The 13,892-nt window shown below is 43.6% G+C and overlaps 1 protein-coding gene across 2 annotated transcripts in view; it reads left to right on the top strand.

The window, feature by feature from the left end:
* The first annotated feature begins 138 nt into the window (after nt 1-138).
* The window catches only part of CUX1 (cut-like homeobox 1), a 372,075-nt gene continuing 358,321 nt past the window's right edge, over nt 139-13,892 (top strand). For both annotated transcript variants that reach the window (XM_006773399.2, XM_006773398.2), the window contains exon 1: nt 139-261. In XM_006773399.2, the coding sequence (XP_006773462.1) occupies nt 232-261 (30 nt within the window). In that variant the 5' untranslated portion in view covers nt 139-231. The remainder of the gene's footprint in view (nt 262-13,892) is intronic.

Raw genomic sequence — 13,892 nt, 5'->3', positions numbered from 1 at the left:
CGCGGCCCTCGCCGGCGCCCTGGGCTTCCCGCGGCCCCTAGTAACCCTCCCACTCCCCCTTTGGCCCTCTCTTCCCGGGCCCTGCCTGCCCAGCTGGGTCCGGGGGTGCGATGGAGCGCGCCCCAGGTCGGCACCTCCCACCCAGAGGAGCGGCGCGCCCTCGGGGTCCGCCCCGAACCTGCCAGCTCCACGCTCGCCGCGCCTGGACAGCCTCGGGACTCTGCCAGGTGGATGTTGTGCGTAGCGGGAGCCAAGTTGAAGGTGAGCGGCGTGTGGGCCAGAAGCTCCGAGAGCGCTGGGGACCCCCTGCGGCTTAAAAGAGCCCGGGGCGCCCTGGCGCTCCGGGGGTCCCTCAGCGTCCCCGAGGGCCAGCTACTGCTCCCGACTGTAAGGTGTGTGTGAAGGTAAACTTGGCCGAACTTTCCTAACCCGGAGGACTGGTGATTGTGACCTACAATACTTTTAGGAGGAAAGCAAATGAAATCCAGATGCAGGCTTATATGAAATGAAGCAGATTGGATTAAAACATATATAAATGGAGTCTGACAACTTTAATTGTATTTGCTTGTTTTTGCCCTTGCCTACGTAAGAACTTGGTAACGCAGACTCATCGTCGTTATGAAATTTCTTCAAATGTCTCGCTTAACTGGGAAGAAGACTATGTGAAATATGTATTTCCGATAAGATTAAAACTTAAGGAGTTTGAGTATTTATTGACTAAAATAGATTACTCCAAAGTGTCTATTGTGTAAATTAAATTCCTGAATGTAATGAACACAGCCAAATGGCATTTTTGATAAATTGGTCTACCCTGTTTTAGTAAAAATAGCTCCCTTTTTACCATAATTTAATTCCTGTGCTTACTGTAAAACCCGTTGTGGAGTTTTAAGAGACAAGCCTTAATTTTCTTTCTTTCTTTTTTTTTTCTTGTCTTCTTGAATGTGACATTCTTTTTTAAGCATCCTGGAAAAACTGTCTGGGAAATGCATTTGGCTTCTAGAGCGTTATTAGATCTTATGAAGTCTTTGAGGTCACCCACTCTCCCCCCAGTGATTAGCTACTTGTTCAGGATATCATGAGGACACTTAACTGTGTAACTCTAGGATTCGATTGAAAGTTTCCCTGTCAGTTTATGTGAATGAACCATTAGATGTTGATCTTGAATTTAAAAAAGCATCTTTCTCTTTCCTGAGCACCAAATTGGCTTTTGATGGTAGGTCTGATTTGGCCTTGGATGATTTCCTATTGCTGCTGCTTCACACGTTTGAAAAACTTCAGTTGACTGACTACGGACTGCCAAAGTTCAGAGTATAAGGCTAAACTGGTTCTTTCTCTGGGCCCTGAAGAGGCCTTTTGAGTTGATATCTAGTTTAGTGTCATCTCTATTCCCACAGACAGTAAGTGACCCAATGAGACTGCAGTTTGAGAAGAGAGAATTCATTAGTTTCAGATTCTTCTCATCTTTCCAGAACCCCTTCCATTGAGATCAGGTTGCCTGCAGAGCCCAGTGTGAGTTGTGGTATTGATACCTGAGGGTGAAGAGGCTGGTCTCAGCTAGACCCAGATCCAGGTTAGAGACTTCAGTGGGTCCCTGCAAGATAAGGCAGTTCGTTGTGGCCTCTCCCACAAGCAGTGAGCCAGGGCTGTGTTCTTGTCCCTCTGCTCAGTCAATCTTGAAGTTGTCTTGGGACTTAGAGTGAGTGCCCGGGAAGAGAATTTCTGAAGATTGAGCTCTATTTCGTTTTCTTTTAGTCCCCAAAGCTTGTGGTATGGAAGTTTCAGTGCTCTGGCATTGCTAAGACTAGTTGGACAAGTTTTCATCCTATCCCACACTTGTAAAAACCAGGCTTTTTTTTTTTTTTTTAAATAAGAAAAACACCACTGTATAAATTTGCCTTTTAAATACATGCTTGAAAAGAGGACACTTTCTAAAACAAGCTCATGTAACTCTGTTAGCGCAACTTTTGGGATGGAGCCTGCCAGTAACTTGCTTTCCTTGGGGGCATTATTCCTATATGGTGACTGATGTGCCTCTTTAAGGAACCTCTAAAAGTAAACTTTAAACATTTACTTCTTTTTTTAAAACAAGAAAGCAATTTCAGTTTTTCTGTAAGTCCATTTTCTGGTTGCTTTTATTTTGTTTTCTCTGTTAAGGAAGTGTATATGTTACCTGTCATCCAGGACTGTTCCCGTAAGAAGTATATTATTTTGATTGAAATATGTGTCCCATCGAGTACCCTTTATGAAATAATGAGTAAACAAATCAAGGGTTTCCACGCTGCTGCATTCTTTATTTTCTTGGTTCTTTTAATATTGGTGTCTTTGAGATTGGGTATGGGGAGTGGTCATTATTAGTTGATTAAAGATTTTTTTTTGTGTGTGTGAAATTATGTGTATGGGTTTTTTGTTTGTTTTGGTGCAAGTCAGCGAAGGGATGAAGTTATACAACAACTTCTCATACCATATGGGTCCATAGAGACCCTCTGTCTCACCTGCTTCCCCAATTTTACACAACTCCTTCCAGTAGTTAGTTAGCTACATGAGAAAGTTGGAAAGGGAAAGGGAACAGATTGCCAATTCCCTTAGGAGTTATTCTCTCCTAATCCACTGAGCTAACCTTAAAAATGCTGTCCGGTAAACTGATTGTGCTCAAGACCTTTAATGGCTTTTGAAAAAGTCCTCCCCTCAGTTGTGTACAATTAAAACAAACCCACCAGGTTTTATGTGGGAGCTGTGCAGAAATAATAGTTTGTGTTCCTATAAGACCCTCCCCCCCGCTCCCCAGGATACCAGCAGCAGTCAACAGTCAAAACTCCTTAAGGCTGTGCTCACAGGCTGTGTTTTAGGAGAGAAAACAGGCTCACAGTAGAAAAAGCCATATTCATTTCAGCTCATTTATGAAACCCAAGGAAGAACATTCACAGTGAAATGAAGGAAGAATAAATTTGTTCGAGGAAACTGTCCTTTTTTTTAAAAAGAGAAAGTCAATATGTGAAAAAATCTTACAGAGCTAGGCCACATTCTTCCTTGTGCTTCCATTATATAGTTCACAGATTTGGCTCATGTAAATTCACATATTTAAAAGCAAGTGTATCTGATGACTGTAACACAAATGTTACCTAAAGTTTTTATAGGAGTTATTCTAACATATAGGATCATACATAACTTTAGAGATTATCTTGAAACCTACTTAAAACTAATGTATAGCCCAGCCGGTGTGGCTCAATGGTTGAGCCTGGACCTATGAACCAGGAAGTCAGGGTTGGATTCCCAATCAGGGCATATGTCTGGGTTTTGGGCTCCATCCCCAATGGGGGTGTTTAGGAGGCAGCCGATAGATGACTCTCATCATTGATGTTTCTATTTCTCCCTCTCCATTCCTCTCTGAAATCAATAAAAAAATATATTTTAAAAACACTAATGTATAACTTTAAAAGTATAATTGCTTTCCCTATGAAAGATCTGATTTTTACAAGTAATCGTCAAAGATAGACATTCACATATCTTGTCCTGTTGTTTTGTCTGCAGCTCTGCATTATGGCTGCAGAGAGATAGTTTTGGTTTCAATTGAAATTCCCCTGCCTTGGATTGTTTAAACCAGACCCTTAATCTTATTTTAACATACTTAAAATGTTCAAAAAAACCCGGAAGAATTGTTTTGTATAAGTAGCAAGTGAATGTAGTTTAAACACTCAAGCAATTCTGCTATCTAATTGGAAACAGGTGGAATTCTTGGAATCCTGTGTTTAAATGTTATTATAGCAAAGCATAGAGACTCTTTTTACTGAAGGCCATTGGTTTTGTTGAAGCTATTTGAAGAGGAGCCTCATGACTTCTCATTTTGCCCACTACTGTTTCCCTGGCTGTTGCAGTCCTGGTGGGCATTTTTGGAACTGGATACCTGGACACCTGAGAGAGACCTGCATGTGTAGGTCATGGAGCAAAAAGAAACTTTAATGGCATAATTAGACAAGCGGTTTAATATCGGTATTATGTAACTTTTATAGCAAAAGGGTTGTGAATTAATTTGTGATTTCTAATTTAATAAACATTTATTGCCATGAGCATTTGGGTACATTTATTATACCTCGATAATGATTTAGAATTCAGACAGAAACTACTTTCCCTAAAAGTTCTACATTTAGAGATATAAGCTTAAATAGCAGCCTGCCCCAGAAAAAAACCCCCAAATGGTTAGGGGGCATTTCAATAATAAAGGTGGAGCCCTCTGAATTGTATAAGTCATTTTTTTTCTATTCTAGTTTTCAAAGCCAGCAAATAGCCTTGGTTTTGCTTTCTGTTTAAGAACCAAGTTTTGGTTGGTGTTTGGGTATTGGTTTTATTGAAGAGGACGACTAAGACTTGTATTAAGCTCTTGGTTTTGCTACACTTTTGGGTTTGCTGAGCTGTAATCAGTCCTGTTTTTCAGCTGTCTTCTGAGAAAGTTGGTAGAGGAGACTAGTTTTGGCTGGGCAGGAAATGGCCCTGCAGGAAGTTACTTGGGATTGAGGAGAAACCAGTGGCATTGCCCTCATTTGTGCCACGCCTGAAACAGCTTTGAAGCACCTGGGTTAATGTACCTGGCCTGTGACTTAAAGATTTTTTAAGAGTGGGTGTGCTATCCTATTCACATAATATGACACAGTTACAAAAACAATGAGGGTGGATAACTCTTTCTGGAAGACATGTAATTTATTGCAAAACCCATCAAGAGTCTTTTCTTGAAAAGTAAACAGCTCTATAGTAAAAATAATTCTAATTCTTGCTTTAATTAAATTCCGATAGAATGATGTCAGTGCACACAGTACATGTTGTCAGTTTCTTCACTTGCATCTGAAGGCTTTCTTTACTATAGGAGGCCCAGAGCAGAATTTTTGTTTACTAGAGCCTTGGCCATGGACAGCCTGGGAAGTTCCTCAAACATGATTGGTGTGGATTCTTCTTGAGAGGAACCCCCCCTCTCCCTCCTCAGAAACACCATCAGACAGGTGACTGGAAAGGCATGAGGTTGGGAGTTCCTCCCAAGAATTTACCTACCACGTGGGAGCAACAGGGAAAATAGCCAGGTATGAGATTCACATAAAATTGACTAGATTCTTCAACAGAGAGTGACCCTGCACCTTTTTAAAACACAAGATGACAGGACAGGCCTACTGGGTCTTGTTCATGACCTGGGGGACTTAACTGACAATTGAAATCCTGAATGCTTTTGACTCTGAATTATGAAGTTAATGTCTGAGGAAATTAGCAGAGCTTACTCTGAAGCTTGTTCTTTATTAGCATTACCCTGAGTATATCAGCATGGAGCTGTTTTCTTAAAGACAGTTTTCTATTTGGTTGTGTTAATGTTTTTTTAAGTTATATATGGTTGTTTTGAGTTTGGTTAATGGAAAAACAAATTGACAAATTAGTTCTTAAGTGAATATTGTAAAATTGAGAGAAATAGGATGCCATTAAAATTTTATTTGGGTGTTGACAGCTTTTTGCTAAATGTAAGATGTTCAGATCCTGTCCATCCAGCTGTAAAAAAAAAAAAATCAACTCTAAAGCTTCTTCCCAATTTCCTCCTAAATGCAAGACAGGCTTTCTTACATTGGATCTTTCCCCCTAATTGTTAATATTTTATTTTCTAACATAATTTTATGTGTTAGAGACTGAAAAGAATGTGAATTCATTATAGGAACCTTGGTTCAGTTGTTATTTTGAACTTGTTAGGGTCTTTGGTTTATTGCCACTTTTCTGTTTTTTGGAGAGAAGTTGCTATTTAAATAAAAATAATTTGATTAAAGCTAGCAAAGACACCAAAGGTAAATCCCTGTCTTGAAAAGCCTGAAGCTGCAAACGTAAGCAAGGCCGGTGGGCTGTTGGTAAAAGAAGAGCCTCTATGGAAACACCCTCGGCCTGGATGCTGCCAGCCCCAAGTGCCTGCTGTCACTGCCTGCCATTTCTTGCCCCTCTTCTGAGCTCCTGCCCTGCCAAGCCTGTCCCCTCCGTTGGTGTGACTTTTAAAAAAATATTTGTGGAGCTCCATTATTTTGAGATTCTTGGAAGAAAGATACTATGTAAATGAAAAATAAAAATCTTGCTGGAGGGAATTGTACATTTAATTTTTGATTAGATTTGGAAAAGAACTTTCTTACTCAGAAAATAGGAACAGTCTTTTGTTCCTATCACCATTTTTGCTTCATTCTAAAAAGTGTGGCAGATAATGGTGAAACTGTCCTTTATTTTCTGTTTTTCACCACAGTAGTTGACCTAGAACTTGAATCCATGCAGGTCTGGGTACAGTGAATTATTTCGGTTTCACATTGTTCTTCTCTGCTCTCACTGAGCATGTAGATAGCAATTGCGCATAGAACATAAACCTTTTAAAGGGAAAAGATTTTGAGTCACCAGCATAACAATTACAACAAAAATTATAAGTAGACTTGCAAATCAAGTCTTCCTCTCCTGTTCACACAGCAAAACTTATAAATTGTACAATTATGAAACAAAACTGAGTGTAGGAGCATTCATGTAAATCAGTAAAGAAACATGAATTTACTGGAATTCCTTCATTTTAGCTGTACCTCAACTCTTTGCTTACATAATGCCACATGCTGTCACATCATTCAGCCAAGTGGAAGATGAGGTCAGGTTTGTAGGCACGAGTGGGACCTAGGAGCCAGGCAGAAGCTCAGGCTATTGCAAGGTGCCTGTCCAGACGACTTAGTCCATCACACGCCTCAGTCACAGGCAAGCACAGAGGATCAGTGAGGTGGCTAGGGCCTGGTGAGCACTTACCTTGGAGAGCAGTGGTACGCAATCAGGACGTTCCATCTGGAGCTGGCCATCCTAGAGGGAATCTGTCATCTCTCTTCTCCCCCACCCACTTCTCATCCCTGCATTCCAACTTGGCAGCATAGACGTGGCATTGGAAGAGGAAGGATATGGCCAGTTATGGTTGACTGTCATTGTCAGGGGACTATGAAATGGTTTGCTATGTTTTACATTGCTCTGTATTGGTATATAATTATGCTGTCATTTAAAAATGAGCTGATGCTTTAATAAATTGAGTGTGTGTGTGTGAGTGTGTGTATGCACACGCGCGTATACGATTAGTTTTGGGGGCTGCTTGTATGTGAGAGCCAAATCTTTCTAACACGCAAGAGCTGAGTGTGTAGGCTTTATTTGTTTCAAAATTGTCCATTCAATACAGTTTGCAATCCATTATAGAAGTGGCTGCCAGATTAATCTTCCCAAACCATTGATTTCATCATGTCATTCCTCTCCTTAGACACCCACAGAGGCTCAATTTAGCACAGAATGGAGAACACATTCCTCAGGCCAGCAGACAGAGTTCCTCATAGTTGTCTCTACCTTTACCGAAACCTTGCCCCACTTAGGAGGATTCCAGATTCATCCTCCTCCCTGTGCACATCTGAGTATCAAGCCTTATTTCACCCACTCCTTTCCTTCATTTTAAAACCAGTGCTGTTGGAGAGATCCTGTGTGCTAGGCACCTCGATTCAGGGTAGCATGGCAGCCTTCTATGGGCAGAGGTGGATGGAGCAGCTGGGATATTATGGCTGTGTGCTTGGAGCTGTGTGCCTGAGACATTGAAGGGCTGCAGAGGAAGGGCATCAAAATGGGGGATAGGGCTGGGTTGGTGGGTCAAGAAAGTGCCCAGAGGGGAAGGAAAGCTTGAGCTGATTTCTAGGTACCTGGGGGAGATGTGGGAGTGAGGGCCTTCTAGCAGAATAGTTGGTGAGTGGCCGGTGGTCTCTGAGACTTCCCCTCTGAGCTCTGGCTTCCTTCTTGGTTATTTCTTCCCATTTGTACCCCATACCTTCCAGCCATCCTTAACCACTTAAGCTCCTGCTCTCCACCTTATGTTATGCACCTGCTGTTTCACCCTGCCCTTGGTACCCAAAAAGTCCTGCTGCATGAGAACTGTGGGCCTTGTTTCAGGGGATAGTCCCATGTGTTCTGATTGAGGACTCATTCAGCTAGTTAACTAAGGAATGCAAATGTATTCTTCTTAGGATTGTCAGAGGTGGGTAGCTTGTATTAAAATGGCTGTGTTTTGATAGCCACTGATAGGTACACATTGGTAGAACATAGATTTCTTTTAAAAAATGTTTATATGTTTTTATTGATTTTAAAGTGAAAGGAAGTGAGGATGAGAGAGATAGAAACATTGATGAAAAACATCAACATTTATTGGCTGCTTCCTGCACACCCCCTGCTGGGTATCGAGCCTGCAACCAGGGTATGTGCCCTGACTTGGAATTGACCGGATGCACAGGTTGATGCTCAACCACTGAGCCACACTGGCCGGGGCTAGATTTCTTTTTGATTCCTTCTTTACAAGGTGACATACACATTGGTTGAAATATACATAATTGTATTTGTGGGTCAAAAAACCAAAAATTAACATTTCTAAAACTAGAATTGGGCAGAACAATTCTTTGACAGACTCTGCTCATAGCCTAAATGGGAAGAGACGTCCCCATATTAACAGAGAAAATGTGTATTGGAATGATCAGAACCTACCCGATGCAAGAGAAAGTGAGTAGGCAGGAACATGAAGGCCTGGGTGTCAGCACTAGAGAATTGTCTCGTGTGTGCTCAGCCCCCAGAAGCTGCCCGAGGTTCTGGCATGTGTCTGGGCAGAGGCTCTGGGCCAGTTTCAGAGCAGTGGCCTTCATAGCCTGCGTGCTTTCTCTGCTTCTTCATTTACAAAGAAAGTACCTAGGATATTTTTGTAGAGGTGATGTCACTGTCTGGCTGCGTGATCATTTGCATGGATTTGGGGAAGTAAGGGCTGCTGGGACTGAGAAAGGGGAGCTGAGATGAGCCACTGCCCCACCTCCAGCATGGGTGGGGGTGGAGCCTGACATCCATAGGACAGGAAGGAGGAAGAGCCACAGAGGGTGTGCTCCTTGTAGCATATGTGGGATTTGGGAGACTGCTGGGCATTCAGGGGCTGAGCCCTGGGGAAAGGAGAGGTGCAGCTCAGTGGAGAGGTTAGTGTTGAAATCCAGAAGATGAGCTGAAACCAGGTATGAAGCAGGTGATGGATTTATTTGCATTTTGGTTAGTGCTTGAGAGTTTGGCATTGTTTGAGGTGGGGAGGGGACCCCACCTTGATGTCTAACTTTTCCAACCCTGGAGCTAGCACTACATGATGTTTTAGTAAAAGGAGAAGAGAAGGAAAGCACTGTATTTTAGTATTGAACTCCACATATTGTAGCAAGTTTTATGTCTGCTGGTGACAAGACAGATTCTTTTAAAAAAGGGTTTTTTAATGTGTACACTAACAGCTATTATTTCCTGAATATTGACAGTGGTCTCTGTTAGTTTTGGGTCTTGATTTCTTTCCTGTCATTCACACAACAGCCCCAGGAAAGAGATACAATACAGCTGTTGGTGAGAAGCCAGTGAGTAGAAGGTGGATGCCTGGGTCTCCTGTTCTCCAGTCTGCTTTTCCTGCCGACCCTGCTGTTCCCAGGACCAACTCTTTTTTCAACTTTTTAAAAAAATATTTTTATTGATTTCAGAGAGGAAGGGAGAGGGAGAGAGATAGAAACATCAACCATGAGAGAGAATCATTGATTGGCTGCCTCCTGCACGCCCCCTACTGGGGATTGAGCCTGCAACTTGGGCATGTGCCCTTGACTGGAATTGAACCTGGGACAGTTCAGTCTGCAGGCCGATGCTCAATCCACTGAGCCAAACCAGCTAGGGCTTTTCAACTTTTTTTAATTTTTTTTTTATTGATTTTAGAGAGAGAGACAGAGAAAGAAAGAGAAACATCGATTTTTGTTGTTCCACTTATTTATGCATTCATTCCTTGATTCTTATATGTACTCTAACTGGGGATTGAACCCACAATGCTGGTCTATCTGGATGACTCTCTAACCAATAGAACTATCTGGCCAGGGCCCCAAGACCAACTCTCAGTTGAAATGGTGGGGTCCTTGGGTTGCGGCTGTCGGGGAATTCAGAAGGAGGCCCATGTCCATGGGCCACTGAAGATGAGCTTGGCAATGGGTGAGTCACAATTTGAGCAGCTGACGATGGAAGTAAAGCCTATGAGGTGGATGTGAAGGTCCCTGGTTGACCAGTGGGTGGACATTGTCTGGTTGAGGTCTTGCTGGATTTGAGAAATGTTCTAAGGCCTCCCTGCCCTGAGACTTCAGAGTCAGCTCATAGAGCTCCAAAGAGAAGGATTATCTGACAGATTACCCTTCCCCAGGCCACGAGTATTCCCATTAGCAAACTTGATCTGATAGTTGAGGTGCAGTTTGGGCATAAGGCTGAAACAGTCCTCTTTATTATGTCAACTGTTATCCTCCATTCCCCATCTGTGCATACAGCAGATTTGTTGGAAGAGTTTTGGGGAAATGGTAGGCAGGAGAGAGGCCTGATTGTGGGACCTGGGAGCTGGCAGAGGAACAGCTGTGCACTGTCCAGCTGACAGTTCTGCTGTGAGCACCAGACTGGGGAGCATGAGTCCCAACCAGGACTTTTTTCTGAGACACTGGGCCTGAAGCTGGTGCTGGGGAACAATTTGCTGTTAGATACTATTTGTATTTATCCCTTGGTGGCCAAAATCTCTACTCTCTCAGCACTTGAGAGTCTAGTTAATTTAGTCACTGTAGTGATACTGGATTCAAACGTATGCACATCACCTAGAAGCACAGGGTTTTGTTCTCTGCTATACATGAAGGCAGAGTTGGGTGAGTTCAGTAGGAGACTGGCTTTTTTCTAAGGGGTCTGTGGGTGGACATCTGTTAAGAGAGAAGAAGCCTGGTCAGATGACACTCCTTAGATCAGGGGTCCTCAAACTTTTTAAACGGGGCCAGTTCACTGTCCCTCAGACCGTTGGAGGGCCGGACTATAGTTAAAAAAAAAAAACAACTATGAACAAATTCCTATGCACACTGCACATATCTTATTTTGAAGTAAAAAAAAAACAAAACGGGAACAAATACAATATTTGTATTTGCATGTGGCCCACGGGCCGTAGTTTGAGGACCCCTGCCTTAGATCTTAGCTTATGTTCCTCAAGGAATTCTCATGGAAAATTTGAACTTTAGGATTCAGATGATGTTTTTGCATGCCTGATTTTTTTGTGATGATGCAGCTTGTTTTGTAATAAAGTTATAAATGAGAAGAAATTTGTAAAAAGGTGCACTGGTCTGGGAAATAATGCACATCTGAGTGAAGCTGTTTGTTTTTTGAGCAACTCATTTTTTATAAACTGCTGGAGCAGTTCATTCATTCATTCATTCATTCATTCATCAATCATGTCTCCATGGTGCCTGATCACTGTACTGGTTCCTATTTAAGCCTTTGGGGTACCAAGGTGAGTAAGTCCCTGGCCCACTGGTCAGAGAACTGCAGGATACACAGTATCCCAGGCATCAGTTTATAAGGGCTGGGGTGTCTGTGTAGAGAAGGCAAGGCAGGGATGGGGAAAAATGGGCCTGGGCCACCTTGCTCTGTTGACTTAGGTCATTTCTTTTGGGCCAGGCACAGTTCTAGCGCAGCGTTCTAATGATCTGAGCAGCAGGAAACCCCTGCCCACAAGGAACTTACATTCTAGCAGGAGAGACAGAAAATAAATAAGGAACAGGTCAATTACAGAGTGCCAGTGCCCAGGGCCTCTGTGCAAAGCCCCATGGAGTCATTTCTGGTTCTGAATGCGCTGAGAAATAACTGCTTTTTTAAATTAAAGAGAGACAGTTCAGTCCTCAGATTTGTGTTTAGAAAGTCCTCAGAATCCCTATATGAAAGGCTGATCAGAATGTGGAGGGAGGGATGATAAAGAATGGATTTGGAAGGTGTGGCACTCACAGTCCGATAAGTGATGGATGGAGAGGGACGGCCAGGAGAGAAGATGTCAGACCGAGTGCTGGGGGGTCATGGCAAGGGAGGTGCTCTGGCCCTGGCATTTCTGGGAGGACCCCTGGGATCGAAGTGGCTGTGGCAGAGATGGGGCTGGGAGAGTGGCGTTTAGACAGGCCATCTGCTGGGGAGGCCTCAGTGGAGGAAACAGGCTGGGGAAAGCCACTGTGGAAGGGGCAGGGACCACTGAATGAGTGGTCTTCAGGGTCCATTTGATGCTGAGTATCCAGCAGAGCAGTGTCACTTGGTGCTGGCCCTTCCAGAGGCAGCCAGTGCACATGGCTGCACAGCTGGGCCCCGAAGGTTTATTAAAAGCAGGTGGGGTGACTGCCCTGTACATGGGCATTGGGTGACTCAGATATGCATGGAGTCTGCCTCGGGTTTCTTTCTCCATCCCTATTTGCTTTTTTTGTTGGTAATCCTTTTTAATTCCCCAATTTCATGATGTAATTTTAACGGACTTAAATTTGAACACTTCAAAATTATGTAATTAATTACCTTGGGCTTCAATTACAACTAATTATAGTGCGATATTTGTGGCAAGTCAGGTGCCTGCTGGTGTGTGTGTGTGTGTGGAGGGTGGGGGGTTGGGGTTCAGGACTGCCACTTTCTGTTCAGCAGCTTGGGGACTACACCTGCGGTCAGGCTGGCTGCCCTGTGGGGTAGTCCAGGAGGTGCCTTCTTGTCCTGCCTCAGCAGGAGCAGCTCCCTGGGGCATGCCAAGGTGTGGGGTGAGTGGGAAGTGCAGGGAAGGAAAGAGGGAGGGTGATAGTGTACGTCCCGAGGAAGGGTTGGTTGTTTTAGAATGTAGAGGCTGGAACTCTTTGCAGGTTGGAGAGAAGGTCTCATACTAGGAAAGTGAGTTTGGGGTGGCTGGAGGGAAGCTGAGGGCAGAGTGTGTGATTCTTCTGTTTTTCCTGGGATATGGGAGGGAGGTTGCCTTCAAGTGAAAGTGAAGGCTTCAGGAGTGGGAAAGACTTTATGGAGGGAGGAAAAGGTGTGAAGACCACCTTGGGGTGAAAGAGGAAGGTGGAAGCCAGCTTAGAAATATTTCTGTGCTGTATTAATTCCAGCAGATCAGGGCACAGGGCTTCTGGGACCAGAAAACTGAGCCTCAGTCCCCAGGATAGAGCTTTATGTTTCTAGGCTTCCTCTATGCAAACAGTGGTGGTTTTATTTTGTGTTGGGGGGGGGGGGGGGGGCTTGCTAAGAAATCTTCACCCCAATTGACCATTGCCACTCCCGTCTCTCACTGATGGGGGTCACACAGTCCATTTCAGAATGGGGGTGCTCTGTTCTCAGTAGGCTGCAGTGGTCTGGGCCTCCTGTCCTGCCCCACTTATCCTTGAATAAGGAAGGTAGACACACCTGCCATCTAACTGTTGCAAGGAAGCTTCTTGGAATGGACTTTAAACCGTGGTGCCCACGTGTAGCTTCAGTGTCCAATATCCTGGTTCTGTGAGATACCTGCTATTTATTTGAGAGGCCCAGGGCATCTTTTCGAAAGCTGATCCTTACTTCCCAAACTAGAGGTTTTCTCAATGTTCCATGGGTTTTCCATGGTGTTTCCCTGTTGAATGTGCAGAGCAAACTGCTATGGCAAAAGAGCCCCAGCTTTTGAAGCACAAGCTGAGGTAAATGGAGTTAGGGCCATGAAGTCGCATAATAGTCTTACTGATTTTCCATTTTTCAAGGGAGAGTAGGACTTGAAAACATTTGAGTGTAGAACTAGTTTTAAATTGGTGGGGGGCTTTGTGGGGGGGAGTATGATGGTGCAGAGCACTATGGGAAAAAATGTTTCTGTTGAGCATGCTACTTGTTGTCTTGGTACAAAGACCTGCCATAATGCTCAATACCTCTGTTCTGTTACTTTCTATTTTTTTAGATAAAATTCACCATGTTCACCTTTTTAAAGTGTACAATTCATCGGCTGTCAGTAGATTCACAATGTTGTGCAACCAGTTTGTCCTAGAACAGTGATGGCGAACCTATGACAC

This window comes from Myotis davidii, unplaced genomic scaffold, assembly GCF_000327345.1.
Source record: "Myotis davidii unplaced genomic scaffold, ASM32734v1 scaffold726, whole genome shotgun sequence".
Lineage (NCBI taxonomy): Eukaryota > Metazoa > Chordata > Mammalia > Chiroptera > Vespertilionidae > Myotis > Myotis davidii.
The sequence above is the reverse complement of the archived record's forward strand: the minus strand, read 5'-3'. Positions and strand labels throughout refer to the sequence as shown.